Source organism: Paramisgurnus dabryanus, chromosome 14 (assembly GCF_030506205.2).
Source record: "Paramisgurnus dabryanus chromosome 14, PD_genome_1.1, whole genome shotgun sequence".
NCBI classification, from domain to species: Eukaryota; Metazoa; Chordata; class Actinopteri; order Cypriniformes; family Cobitidae; genus Paramisgurnus; species Paramisgurnus dabryanus.
In genome coordinates this window covers 17,042,324-17,055,679 of record NC_133350.1, presented here as the reverse complement: position 1 = coordinate 17,055,679, position 13,356 = coordinate 17,042,324, and the positions used below count along the sequence as shown (strand labels likewise).

At 35.7% G+C, this 13,356-nt stretch overlaps 1 protein-coding gene and 1 long non-coding RNA gene across 24 annotated transcripts in view; one reads left to right on the top strand and one right to left on the bottom strand.

Moving 5' to 3' along the window:
- The window catches only part of nfasca (neurofascin homolog (chicken) a), a 95,304-nt gene extending 87,705 nt beyond the window's left edge, over positions 1-7,599 (top strand). For 19 of the 23 annotated variants that reach the window (XM_065241341.2, XM_065241337.2, XM_065241336.2 and 16 more), the window contains one exon: positions 4,344-7,599. In XM_065241341.2, the coding sequence (XP_065097413.1) occupies positions 4,344-4,575 (232 nt within the window). In that variant the 3' untranslated portion in view covers positions 4,576-7,599. The remainder of the gene's footprint in view (positions 1-4,343) is intronic. The other 4 variants (XM_065241342.2, XM_065241338.2, XM_065241360.2 and 1 more) reach the window with 1 other exon arrangement.
- LOC141280745 (uncharacterized) lies at positions 5,544-9,690 on the bottom strand. The gene is made up of 2 exons (XR_012335074.1): positions 9,403-9,690; positions 5,544-9,354 (listed from the first exon to the last, which is right to left on the bottom strand). It is a non-coding gene; the product is annotated as an uncharacterized lncRNA (long non-coding RNA).
- Positions 9,691-13,356: the final 3,666 nt, after the last annotated feature.

The window sequence follows — 13,356 nt, the reverse complement described above, 5'->3', positions numbered from 1 at the left end:
AGGTTAGCATTTTTTATAATCCAGTGCAATGTCAAGCTTTAATTCACTTTCATTCATATTATAGAGAGACCAAAATTCTGTCACTGTTTAATGCCATTGAAATGCTGTTTAATGAAAATTGCAATGCAAATCGCAATATTTAATGACAGGTCAATTATTCTCAAATGCACAGGTATTTTCTTGCATGAAAAATGGAAACGATCAAGTTTGCATGCAAGAAATGAAAAAAAATCTTTGTTTTGTTTGATGCTTTAAAATGCAATTCTTACAATCTGAGAGAAGAAGATTCTGCTGCAGATTAAAGCCCTTGGGTTTGTCAGTAATCTATATTCAATAGTGTTACATCAGATTACACGCTCAGGGCTGTTTACCAATTATGATTGTTTTGTTTTCCCTTTTATTTCAAAGTGCCTTTTTGATGACACACAATGTTTTGTTTTACTCGTTATTTTATCTGACTCTTTCTCCTTTCATCATTTGTATTCTTGGGTGTTTTCCATTCCCGTTGGTCCAATGAAGGTCTCTTGACAGGGAGAGGGAAAGGTATGGAAGAGAGGCATTAAGTTCATCTGGCTTTGGAAATGTTAATAATGAACTAAAGCATATTTGCCATACATTTTTGATTTTAATCGATTAATACACATCCTTTCCCTATTTATTTATTTATTATTAACAGGTATTGCTAAATGGTTAAAAGTATAAATAATGACTACGACATACAGATTTCATTACTTTACTCTCATTTTAACATGATTCATAATTTGATTTGATTTTGACAAGCCACATCATCACATAATCTTTACATATACTGTCAAAAGGTATACATAGTTTTGCTTTCCCTTTATTAAAAAAAAATATAGCAGGTGTATCTGAATGAGAGGATTGCTTAATCGATTAAATCAGAAATTATTCCTATTGTCACTTGGTCTACCTGAAACTCATATAGGTTGTGCAAGTGGCAGTCAAAGTTTGCACGCGAATAAGGAAGCAAGATTTATTAAATGCTCCTTATTGACTCTAAAGATAAACAAACTGATATGATTTAGCTGTTGACATGGTGCATGGAGAGAACTGAGCCACTTGGTGCTGTCACACCATTTATGACCGTCTCATCGAAACGTTTTTATTGCACAGAAGTGCTTTATGTTTACGTTTATATAGAGGATATATGAGATTGGTAAAAGCATTTTTATGATCACCAGAAATGGATAATAGCATGTCGTCTGGTTGTAAACTGAGCCTACAATATTTATTTGCAACATCCTACCTGTAAGTCAGTTTACAGCAAGGTTTATTGATATTGCATAAAACAAAGATGAGTCTCTATTCAGTAATAAAGATTTTTAAGATGTCTTTTTGTTTCTGCTTTGCCTTGTACTTATTGGTTCTGTTAGCTCTGAAATTATTATGCATGACTGAGTGTGTTTACATGCACAGTCTTATCCCCATTATGCTTTATAAACTGATAACATGTTAGGTCATAAACGCGTAAAACAGTTTTCTTTAATTGGGTAAAGGTTATTAACGGCTAAAGTGAAATCTAATCCGAACAGGTAGAATTCTCCCCATACTCCCAATTTCGTGTTGCATGTAAACTTGCTTTAAGGTCACACTCACTGATCTATATACAGTAAATGACTGGATTGTGCATGACGTCACAATTGTGAAGCCACCGCGCCGCCATGTTGGTATGCCCAAACGTTCTATTAAATCAATGGACGTTATCAGATTTTACTGATAAAACATCACTTTACTAGTCTCCGTTTTTATATGTCTCCCTGTACATTACTAAAATGCAAACGTCCTAATGATGTACATAGTTATTTACTGAATGTTGTACATTTTGCATTTTAAACAGTAAATTACTATACATTAATTTTCATTATAGTATCAGATCAGCAGACAGACCGCAGCATATTTAATGTTAATGACAAACGTGCTCATTCTGAAATCTAAATAAATAATCATGCTTTGTACCGTATGTGCATGAAATAATTTGCTGGTTTTGTAATAATGTTATCTTTACAAGTGACCTAAACTTATTCAGAGAAATAACGCTGACCGCTTAGTGTCAAAAAACGTTATACTTGTGTCATTAACAGAATGCAGCAGACACACTCACCTTAACGTTTTCTATAAATCCCTTATACTGCCCAATTAAAACATAAACATTGCAAATAACATCAGAATTAACAATTCATTTACGTACACATATCCTATAAATTGATCTTGTGTGACTGATACGCTGTAAACCGGGTGAATTTAGATCATGATTTTGAATGTCCAGTAAGTCAATGATGCCCTCTGCCAGTTGGGCTTAACAAGATGGCCGCTCGAACTCTGCGCTGGTTCACCTCACGCTGTTACTTTAAGCGTTCTATGCGCAATCCAGTCATTTATATAGATCAGTGGTCACACTAGACTTTGAGCATGCAAATATTTTTAGACATTACTGCGGATATGGGCGGGGTGCGCTTCGTCCATCTTTACTTTTCAGAAAGGCCTTGACTTACCTGTTTTCCTCTCCACGTGATACGAATTTGCAGGTCCGAGTTCACTTGGAACAGTGAAATGCGAAATATCTTCGCACACGCTTGCGTTTCTAGTTTAATGCATAAGCATGCGTATGAATGAAGTCAATGGAAGGGAAAGTGTAGTGTGACCGCCCCTTTAACAGCCTTCTTGCAGTTTTATTCATGGGTGTGTAAAAGATAAACATTACAAATGGAAGTAAGCATAGCGTAAGCGACTTGTGCAGTTGATTGAAAATCAAAACTTATGTAACATTTAATGGTTCTGTAGGCATGAGAAGAAATGCATCAGTAGTTTTTGACAAATTTCCCGCCGGCTTTTTGAATGACTAGGTGGACTACTCAGACGTCACTGACTGTGACAAAAAGTCAGGTTAAATGCATGAAAACGGGTTTTCAGAATAAGCTGATTTTTTTAAGTTATGTTTTTGGGCCATTTTGCCTTTATTTGATATACAGTATGTCAAGAGAGTACAGGGTAAAGAGAGGGTACGGGATCAGCAAACGACCTCGAGCTGGGATTTAAACTCTGGTTGCAAAAACTGCGTTTACACCATATGTCTAAGCACTGCCCACTACAACCATCGGCTCCAACATAAGCAGATTTTTGATAGATATTCGCATATTTGTGCATGTAAACACACTCAATGTATGACTCCGTAGCAGGTGTCTGTTTTCATACTAGAAGCATGTGTTTGAGCGTTATGAGAAAGTAGTCACGTACAAAGCACCGGAGTGCATGATTCTTCTTAACAAGGTGTTGGAAAGAGAAGAAAATAAATTCAGGTGAACAGACTTTAGTGTGCCTTTAGGGCAATGGTGTGGAAACTTTAAAACTTTCAAGCATTTTGTGTGGCTTTTGTTCTTTTTTATTTGAAAAAATGTCTGTTTTCATACTAGAAGCATGTGTTTGATATGCAGAGAAGCTGAAATATATCTTTCTGCAATACTGAAATTATTTAAGATTTATAGAATAGCTGAGAGTTTTTTGTCAGCATAAATGCAATTGCTTTATCTTGTTGTTGTTGTTTTTTCAGTGTTGTTGTTTTATTTTTTCTATAGTATGGATTAGTTATAATTTTTGATACACGAAACAAACCTCTCAAGTTCAACTTCAGAAATCTTCTCAAAAAATGAATGTCTACAAAACAAGAATGTGGCGTTTTATATTTTGAGCCGGGTTTCTTTTCATCCAGATGCCAAAAATACAGAGGAGCTTGAGGGTGGGAGCGAAATTCAAACTCCTCTCCAAAGTCCTTTCAGTCCATGATTCTCATTATGCCGGGTTGTTATTTTCCGAGGATGTACAGCGGGGACAATAAGTATTTGACACATCAGCATTTTTATCAGTAAGGGGATTTCTAAGTGGGCTATTGACACAACATTTCCATTTAGCCATCAAGCCAAATATCGAATTCATACAAAGAAATCCAAAAATTTAAGTATACAAGTTGAGTCATAATTAATAAATGGAAATGACACAGGGAATAAGTATTGAACACACTTTATTTAATAAAGTTGGTGTTGGTGATTACAGCTTCTAGATGCCTCTTGTATGGAGAGACCAGTCGTCTGCATTGCTCAGGAGTGATTCTGACCCATTCTTCCAAAATGGTCTTTAAATCTTGAAGGTTCCTTGGGCCTCTTTTATGAACTTTGATCTTCAGTCCTTTAGTGTCATTAGCCCACTTATAAATCCCCTTACTGATAAAAATGCTGATGTGTCAAATACTTATTTTCCCCGCTGCACAGTTCATATGACATAGACAGAAATGTTCAAAGTGTTATAACTCTCTTTCTCTTTTTGCCCAGCAGCAGCGATGAAGACAACAAGCCTTTGCAGGGCAGCCAGACCTCTCTGGATAGGGACGTTAAAGAGAGTGACGACAGTCTGGTAGACTATGGGGAAGGAGGAGACGGTCAGTTCAATGAAGATGGCTCCTTCATTGGCCAATACACAGTTAAGAAGGACAAAGAGGAAACGGAGGGAAACGAGAGTTCGGAGGCCACATCACCTGTTAACGCTATTTACTCACTGGCATAGCACCTTGAGCCGAGGACGGTAACACCAGCAGGCCAGAGGGTGCAACTACACACATAGAAAGAAATATATATATATACAGCGTTATGAGAAAGTAGTCACATACAAAGCACCGGAGTGCATGATTCTTCTAAACAAGGTATTGGGAAGGGAAGAAAAGAAATGCAGGTGAACGATACCTGTGTCCTCGAGGCCCCACACAGACTTTAGTGTGCCCTCAGGGCGATGGGGTGGAAACTTGAAACTTTCAAGCATTTTGTGTGGCTTTTGCTCTTTTTTTTATTTTAAGAAATGTTCTGCCCCTCCCTCTTATTTACTGTAGCTAGCATCGAAGAAACGGAAACACAAGAACCGGTTCTGTGACATATATCAACTGTGGGCCGACTCAACTGCAGAATGTCAGCAAAGACTTTTATCATATTGATATTTCTGCAGCGAAGGAATTTTTCACAGCTGATAGATGCGTCCAAACAAACAGATTCTGGATACAGTGCCGGCACAGGTTGCTGTGCTATACAAAGCTATGCACTATGTATTATCACATCTTGCTTTTGGGTTGAAATGTGGACATCTCATGTTTCCTTTTCTTTTTGGTGTTGACTGCAAAAACAGAACCTCTGGTCCGTGAAGTGCTACAGTATATTCTTGTATATGCTTCTGGACTGATATCATGCTTTCATTTGCCATTGACCTGAAGCTTTGTTCATATATTTTCATTGGCTGCAACTATAAAATGCCACTGATATTTATAGGCTGAGGTTTAGATGGCATCACTTGTAAATGACGATAAAAAAGACACTATTTTGAAGCATGGTAGTATTTTAGCGCAAAGGACAATGGAGAGGATCAATTTATCAAGAGTCAAATCTCTTGATAAATACGCAATGATATATTCATTGTTTTTTTTTTTTTTATATAAAACTTGCTTTATATAGTCCTTAAAGGAGAATAATGATGATAAAAATGGTTCATATTTGTTCTTCAATCCGATTTTGGTTTCAAATGAGTCTTAAAACATTTGGGGTGCATCAGTGCATTAGTGGGGTGTCATTTAAGAGATCAGGAGCAGTAACAGACATAAAAAGTAAACAGATTATGAGCCATAAACCAAACTGAGCATTTAGGAGTAAACCAAGAGCTATAGAAACACTCGTGAAATTAAAGGTAATAGACCATCAGTCCTGTAGCTCTGAATCGTTCCAGAAGGATAAAGTGTAGCCATAGACTAAAGTAAAAAGTCTAATGCTTTTAAGAGGTTCATCCAGTGTTGCATTTTGTTTGAGGTGCTATTGATTGAGACCCTGCCCTAAAATCTTATGTTCTCCTCTACCAGAGGCCTTTATGTACTTACAGAGTGGTCCAAAAGTCTGAGATAAACATTTAAACTTAAAAATAAGCAAACCTTTCGAATTTTAAATGAATTTGACCATGTATTTTCTTTCAATATCATTACTGATCATTTCTGGATAACATGCATTATAGGGTTTTGCATATAGTGCATCATTTAACTGCAAGAGTGGTGTCCTTGGAAAGTATGAATTTTTCCCTAAGATTTTAGTAGTTTGTAATGAACAAAAATATAAAAGAAAACGTCTCAAAGTTTTGGACCTTACTTATTTATTTTATTTATGAAAGTAATAGGTAATATATGAATAATTTATTAATAACTGCACATTCAGTTACATAACAGCTAATCTGGATGAATGACCCAGCTGTGATTTTAGCACATAAAAGCATCTGTGTACAGTAGGATGTTTCAGAGATTAAGCTATAACATTAGGACCATATGTATGAAATGTAAAATAATGAAATGTCACCATTAATTAAAAGGGATGTGTCTTATTTGTTATTTGTGCTGCTCTTTTTAGTATTAATATTGTTGTGTCATCTCTATTGTGTTAATATATTACAATTTATTTAATGTAACTTTACATAACAAATAATGAAAACATTGTGTATTTTTTCTCATCTAGGGCCTCATCTAGATTTTGTAATCATCACATGTAAATATGCGTTCGTTTTTGCTGGTTTACTGTGCTACAGTAAGTATCTGAAGGTACCCATAATATTTCATAATAAAAATGGTTTTGGTGCATCCCAAAATGAAAGACTCCATAGGTTTGGACAATTAGTGGCTAAGCGGTGGGGCTTTAAATTGTCTTTTTTGTTTGGTAACTTTTGTGACATACAGATTTGTCACTAACCTCGCAATTTCAAAGCACCTGGCAGGAATCTTAAATGATTATGTATATATAGCAAATGCTGTAGATTTGTAGCATTCTGCACATACCTAACAAGCTTTTTGTACTTTTAAATTGTGTTACGCAAAAGAAATGGTTTGTCTGTTCATGTTTAATGCACCAGTCTCCCATAATGCCTTTCACCTCTGACACGTCTTGGCCCGGCAGATTTAATGCCTGCTTTATGAAAGGGCTCAATATCAGGTTGTAACTTCCTGACAGAGGTGTGATGTCCTGTGTAATGCCTTCACATTAAAGAAAATCTGTTTTCGTGAAATTCATTGGAGCACACTGTGGACCACTTCATTAATTCTGTTTTTCTGATACCTCAAAGCAATACCGTCCTTGTTTGCTTTTCTGCACAATAGGTCTGCGGCTATTCAAGTAATTTACTGTATATGCACAGACGACACATTCTGGTGTGCTTAGAGACTGTAGCTTTGTGTGTGGCACACCTTAACATCAAGGCTGTTTAGAGTTGGCTCAAACCTATAGTATGTTGCGTCACATTGCCTTGAACAAAGTTCACGCAATATATACTACTATATATTTGCTGGTATATTGCTGTGGTTTTATGGGTTTCAGCATAAAAGACATTTTTAGCCAATGTGCATCAGAGGAGCTTTTTTCAATGGCTTATCATGTAGGTTAACAGTGTTTATTTGTAAATCTGGCTATAGAAAAATGGCCAGTCGTTGTGTTCACCATGTATGCGTGTATGACAAGATGCTGCAACTTATCTGCTCGAGAAGCCTTTCTTTAAAGTAAAACTCTGTCATTTTCACAACCTCCTGATCTGTTCATGCCTCTGATTGACTCTTGTGCCTCTTTAAATAAGTTTTTTTCTCTTCATAAAGCACATATGCCTTAAAAGTAAAGTCCATTAGATGGACATTTATCATTTTGTCTGACAGATAGTTTTAGTGCCTTATAGGTCAGCATCCACACTACAAACTCTTCAGTTCATTTCATTGACTTAATAATGACTTTCACATCTCAGCTGATAACACTTCACTCCTTGTCTCAAAAAAAAAAAAAAAAAAGTGGTAAACGTAATTACAGTGCTTTGATGATAAGTCTGTTGGGGACCCTGAATATAGTGCACAACAGAGATGACTACATTTTGCTTTGACCCCTCTGGGACTGCTAAATATTGATGCTCTCTATCTTCCACTGTCTGAGGGAAATGCCCAGTTCTTTAAAACACCTGTCACATTTATCACCCTATGCACCATTAGATAAAATATCCAGAGATTAGACTCACCCTAATTTTTTCTGCACTAGATAGCATTCTGTAATTGCTTTCATAAATAATGACATCAGGTTACTCTTTTAATGCAGGTGCAATTGATGAATGGTATTCTCCAGTGATTAATGTGAACGAGTGGCATCGCATTAAGACGTATATTTGTTTTAATTAAATCTGCTGTTTTTTATAGGAACAGAGTTTTGTTAAAGTTTATCCAATGTCAATTATAATAGCTTAAATTTTAACTAGCTGTAGTTTCTATAAATGGACAACATGTTCAGATCTTTTATCGTTGAGCAATAAGATAACTATCATAAGATTGTAAATGCCTTTCATTTCCTCTGTATCTATTCACCAGATGTACCCGTGACACCAAATCATGCCAGGTATCACATTAATACAACCTGTCCCGAACATCCAAATCAGAGGTTACGTCAGTGGTTCTCAAACTTTTTGGCGTGTACCTCCTCCCCTGTGTAGGGGCATGCAGCATTCCTTTGCGGTCCCCCCAAAAGAAAATTCATGAAATAAAACTCAAACTTACAATTTGAATTAAACAAAACATATTAAAGGTGCAGTGTGTAAATTTTAACCAACGGCTTAATCCACTGCTCCCCCCTCGCTTTTAAAACGCATAGAAAAGCTACTGTAGCCACCACAGGACAAACATGTCATCGTCGGAGAAAAAAATTGTCGATTAAGGGCTTCTGTAGAAAAATGTCGGCACAAAATGGCGACTTCCATGTAAGGGGACTCTCTGTGTATGTAGATAAAAAAAGTCTCGTTCTAAGTTAATAAACACATAACGGTTCATTATGAAAGGTCTTTATATACCCCTGATAATATAGTTTTGTATATTATTTTGCATTTCTGTCAAGAGGTCTTTCTAAAAATTACACACTGCACCTTTAAATAATGCAGTTTAGTGCTGATGGTTAGTAGCCTTTACAAAGCCTTTAGTTTAATTACAAAGAATTTAATATAAATTAATTAATTAATTTATTTATTTATTTTATAAAATGTAATAAAACTCCCCTCCGGACACTAAGGGGGCCCCCCAGTTTGAAAACCACTGGATTACTGGATTTTTCAGTGACCAAAAAATGTACGTCTCTGACAGATTTTTTTAGCAGTGACCAATAAGTCTAAAAAGCCACCTCTCAATCGAACAGATTACACTTGCAACTTGTAAATGTATAAGCTGACGTCAAGTTACGTCGGGTTGACGTCAAAACCCACGTTGACCTGACGTCAAGCTGTAATGTTGGGTTGACGTCAAAACCCAACGTTGACCTGACGTCAAGCTGTAATGTTGGGTTGACGTCAAAACCCAACGTTGACCTGACGTCCAAAGGTAACATCAGATTGACGGCAAAAACCAACGTCATATAAATTTCCAGATGTAATGTTAACATTATAAATTAAAGTCGGACAGATGTCAAGCTGTAACGTTGGGCTGACATCTATGTAACGTCGGCCTGACGTCAAGCTCTAAAGTCGGGCAGATGTTCTGTTTCAGTTGAAAATTAAAATCGAGTTGATGTCCAGCTCTATCGTCTTATTTTTATAACATCTTATTTATTTATAAAAATAACTGCTTTAAAAACAAAGACAACTTAAAGGACTGAAAATAAAACCCTCTGACATACTCAAAATATCCATTTAACCATGAACTCTAAACACCTATTAAGTCTTTTGTCTGTTGTATGATACTGCAGACTGAATAATTAATTATTTTTCTTCATTCTGAAATCATTGTATTTGTTATTGTTTACTGCACATTGACACCTTTGCATTAACAATTCATAAAAATTATATTTTCTAAGTCTTGTTTCAATAAAGATAAATGTATTTATTATTGCCTTCAAAATTAATTACTTTGTTTTTTCTCATTTAATATAAATTGATTTAAAAAAAATGCATCTGCATTTCCAATAACTATTTTAAATGGTGTTCGCATGACAAAAATATTTAGACTTCTTACATTTCTTCAAGACTGCTGTTGTTGTTTTTTCATTCTTTGGCTTACCAAAACTTAGCCAGATCTTATCCAAATATGTTAATTTTACTGGTAGACCAAACTCAAGCCAGGACTCAGAATTAAGCTGAAATGCCCAGTGTAAGATTTGGCCCGAAAATATGCGGTTGCTATGTGGGCTGTCTGATTGACAATGAAAAGCCTAACACGACCTCTGTTTCCAACATCATTTAATCTTCCAGAGTGCTCTTTTAGTCACTCCCTAATTTATTTTACTCTCCATAAAAGGGTTGGATTTTCAGAAATCATAGCCAAAAAAATTGATTGATGTTCCTGCATGTCCATTTTTACTTATTTTGCCAGTGCAAATAGTATTGCCGTGGCATATTGTGCAAAGCTCTAGAGAGTTTAACAACTGACCGTTATTGAAATACTAAACAATGAAATGAAATTAAAAGGGTTGAATCTAAATTAAACCTCTGGATGAGCCAGACTGGCTGACAATTCTTATATTGCATGAAACAAAGATGTAACACATATCCAGTGTTGGGTGATCAAATGTAAAGATATAAAGCAGCAATCTGTTCATAAAAGGTTAAAACAAACCTTACCATTATTCACACCTTAAGCTTACAGTATAATAATAAATTATAAGTTCAAGTTGGATTTCGTAGTTCTTTTTCAACAAACTAAGAGTATGTAAAGTAGCCTGCAATTTTATGTTTTAAACAGAGATAGCGAGAGGTAAAAGTTACAGATTGCAGCTTTAAGTATCAATCATTAAAAAAACCATATTGGTCGACCACCACTGTCCACCTAAATGTCTATAAAGGTTATGACTCTGCAAGAAAGATACAAATAGAGAATTAGATAAATAAAACATGACATGTCACTAGGTTTGAAAGACATGCACGACTTTGCTTTAAACTTAACATTGCACTTATCCATATGTTCTTGGTCACAAACCCATTTGTGTGTGTATTGATTATTTCTGGAAAAGAGCCATAATTCAAATGATATCGAACATGTGTGTCCTCTCTATAAACTCCAATCATTAAACTTACAGATATACATCCTGTACCTCTCTGCCTTATAAAAGCAGTAAAATCACATATAACATTTATTGCACAGTAGTCTACTTTAGAGACATTGTAAATAAATGCATTATCAAGGAATAATGTTGTAGCAGGTTTGGGTACACTTACATAGTTCTTTAAAAACCTTCTGTAATTGTGTCTTAGTAACTCATAAACTGCTTGACCAAGCTGATGTTGGGTTGAAATTGTTAAGAGCAGGAAGATCTAATGCTTGCCACCAGTCTCCAATCATATCTCACACACGGCCACCAGCAACTTCAAAGCTGGGGACAGCAAAGCGGTCCGGTCTCACGTGTGATTTCTTAGCTTTTATAGCTCACTGGCAGAGAGCCAGTGGAGGTACTGAAACCACCTGCAATGCTTCGCTGACTGCTAAACCAGCCGACATCCCTCATGTCTCCACCACCCACCGGTCCTCTTACCAAATCATGATTTATATATGGTGATACGAGGCCATTTTGAGTTTAGAGGCAGAATACAGCCAAATAATTATGCTCTGAATTTAAATTTAAGGACTTGTATAATTGTGTGTGCACATACACTGGTAAAATATAAAATAAATGGGTACAAACCCACCATTGGATTAAGTTGACCTAAAAAAATGTTTACTCAAACAACCCAGCATTTGGGTTGAAACAACCCAGCATAGGTTAAATTACAAACCAATGGGCTGGGTTCGTCCCTTTTTGTATTCCTTGCATGACAACAATTTACATTCATAAAATTAAATAAATCAAATCTAAATAAAGATTTTTTTTAATTGAATCATTTTAAAAGTGTTTAATAAAGCCTTTAGCATTTATATTATTACTTTCACTTCATGACTTGATGGTACTGAATTGTTGAAAAGATAATTATTTTAGGTGTTTGATATAAAAGCAGCACTTTAAACCAAAATGCCTTTCACATTTTTCTACTAAGTCTATGCCAATGAAAACCTGATTGTGTGCTGTACACTTTCATTATAAACATCAGTGCCCGGTTGCATGAAACTCCTTAAGTGAGGGTTTCCCTGAGGGAGAAAAAATCCCTGAGGTAAGGGATTTATTTAAGAGCGTTGCAACAAAGGTCTTAACTGTCACCCTTACCTAAGTGTTGATACTAAGCAGTGGTGTAGTCTAGATTTTTGTAGTGAGTATACTGTGATTTTTCCCTCTCATCCTTATGCTCACTCGTCCTAGCGCGACACCTCATAAGCACCACCACACTCACAGATGCATACAGTATAGATATTCATGTAACTAAGAGCATTCTGAAAGTGTACTCATAACACATAAACTGAACGTGTTATCAACATGTCAGTTTATTATAAGAAAAAAAGACTTTAACAGCCAATGGGTTTACAGCTGGGGAAACTGGACTGATTTTTAGACTGGTTTAGTGGTAATCAACATCTAACTCAGGGACAAAAGTTATTTAACTGTTAATTAAAATTAAATAAATCTTCAATCTGTGGCTAACACATGCATTAAAGGAGAAAAAATATTAAATTCTTTCAATAGCTATTATCTGACAACTATTGATAACATTACCATGTGTAATTTAATGGTGTAAATGTTTTTAATTAATACACATTTAAGATGACCATGAATTAACTCTAATTTGCATAGTCATTGATATAAAAGCTTATTTTTGCATATAATATAAGCATTGTCTAAAAATGAAAATAGGCTTATACATAATTATTATTACAAGACCATCATGTAGCCTAATATTAGACACACAAACCAAACAGAAGTTTAAGATCATATACATCTTGAACGTAGATATATAAATGAACACAGAGAAGGGAAGTTTAACACTGTGAAGCACAAGCAAACATGCAGAGGAACTGAAGGCAGCTAAAAACCATCAGGATATTATCACGGGCTTATTTTATTGCATTTGGAGCCTTACCTCCAGATAAAGTAATAAACTGGACTGATGATTTAAATGTTGTTTACTCACATGTGCGTTGTAAACTCTATGGAGTTTATGTTGCAGCACTCGTTCACTTCTCTGGACTGTTTGTTTACAGTGTCGCGTGAGCAGCTACACTGTAAGTTCGACTTCATTTGGCGCTAAGCAGACCTCTTGGTGATGTCAAAGTACCGCGAGAGCGAGTCAAAGCAGATTTCTCCATGTGATAACTGGAGTCTCTCTCGCGGTACTTTGCTGTCACTCGCCAGTCTGCTCCCCAGTCACTTTCGCGTCACTATAGTAATCTGATTTCATAGAAAT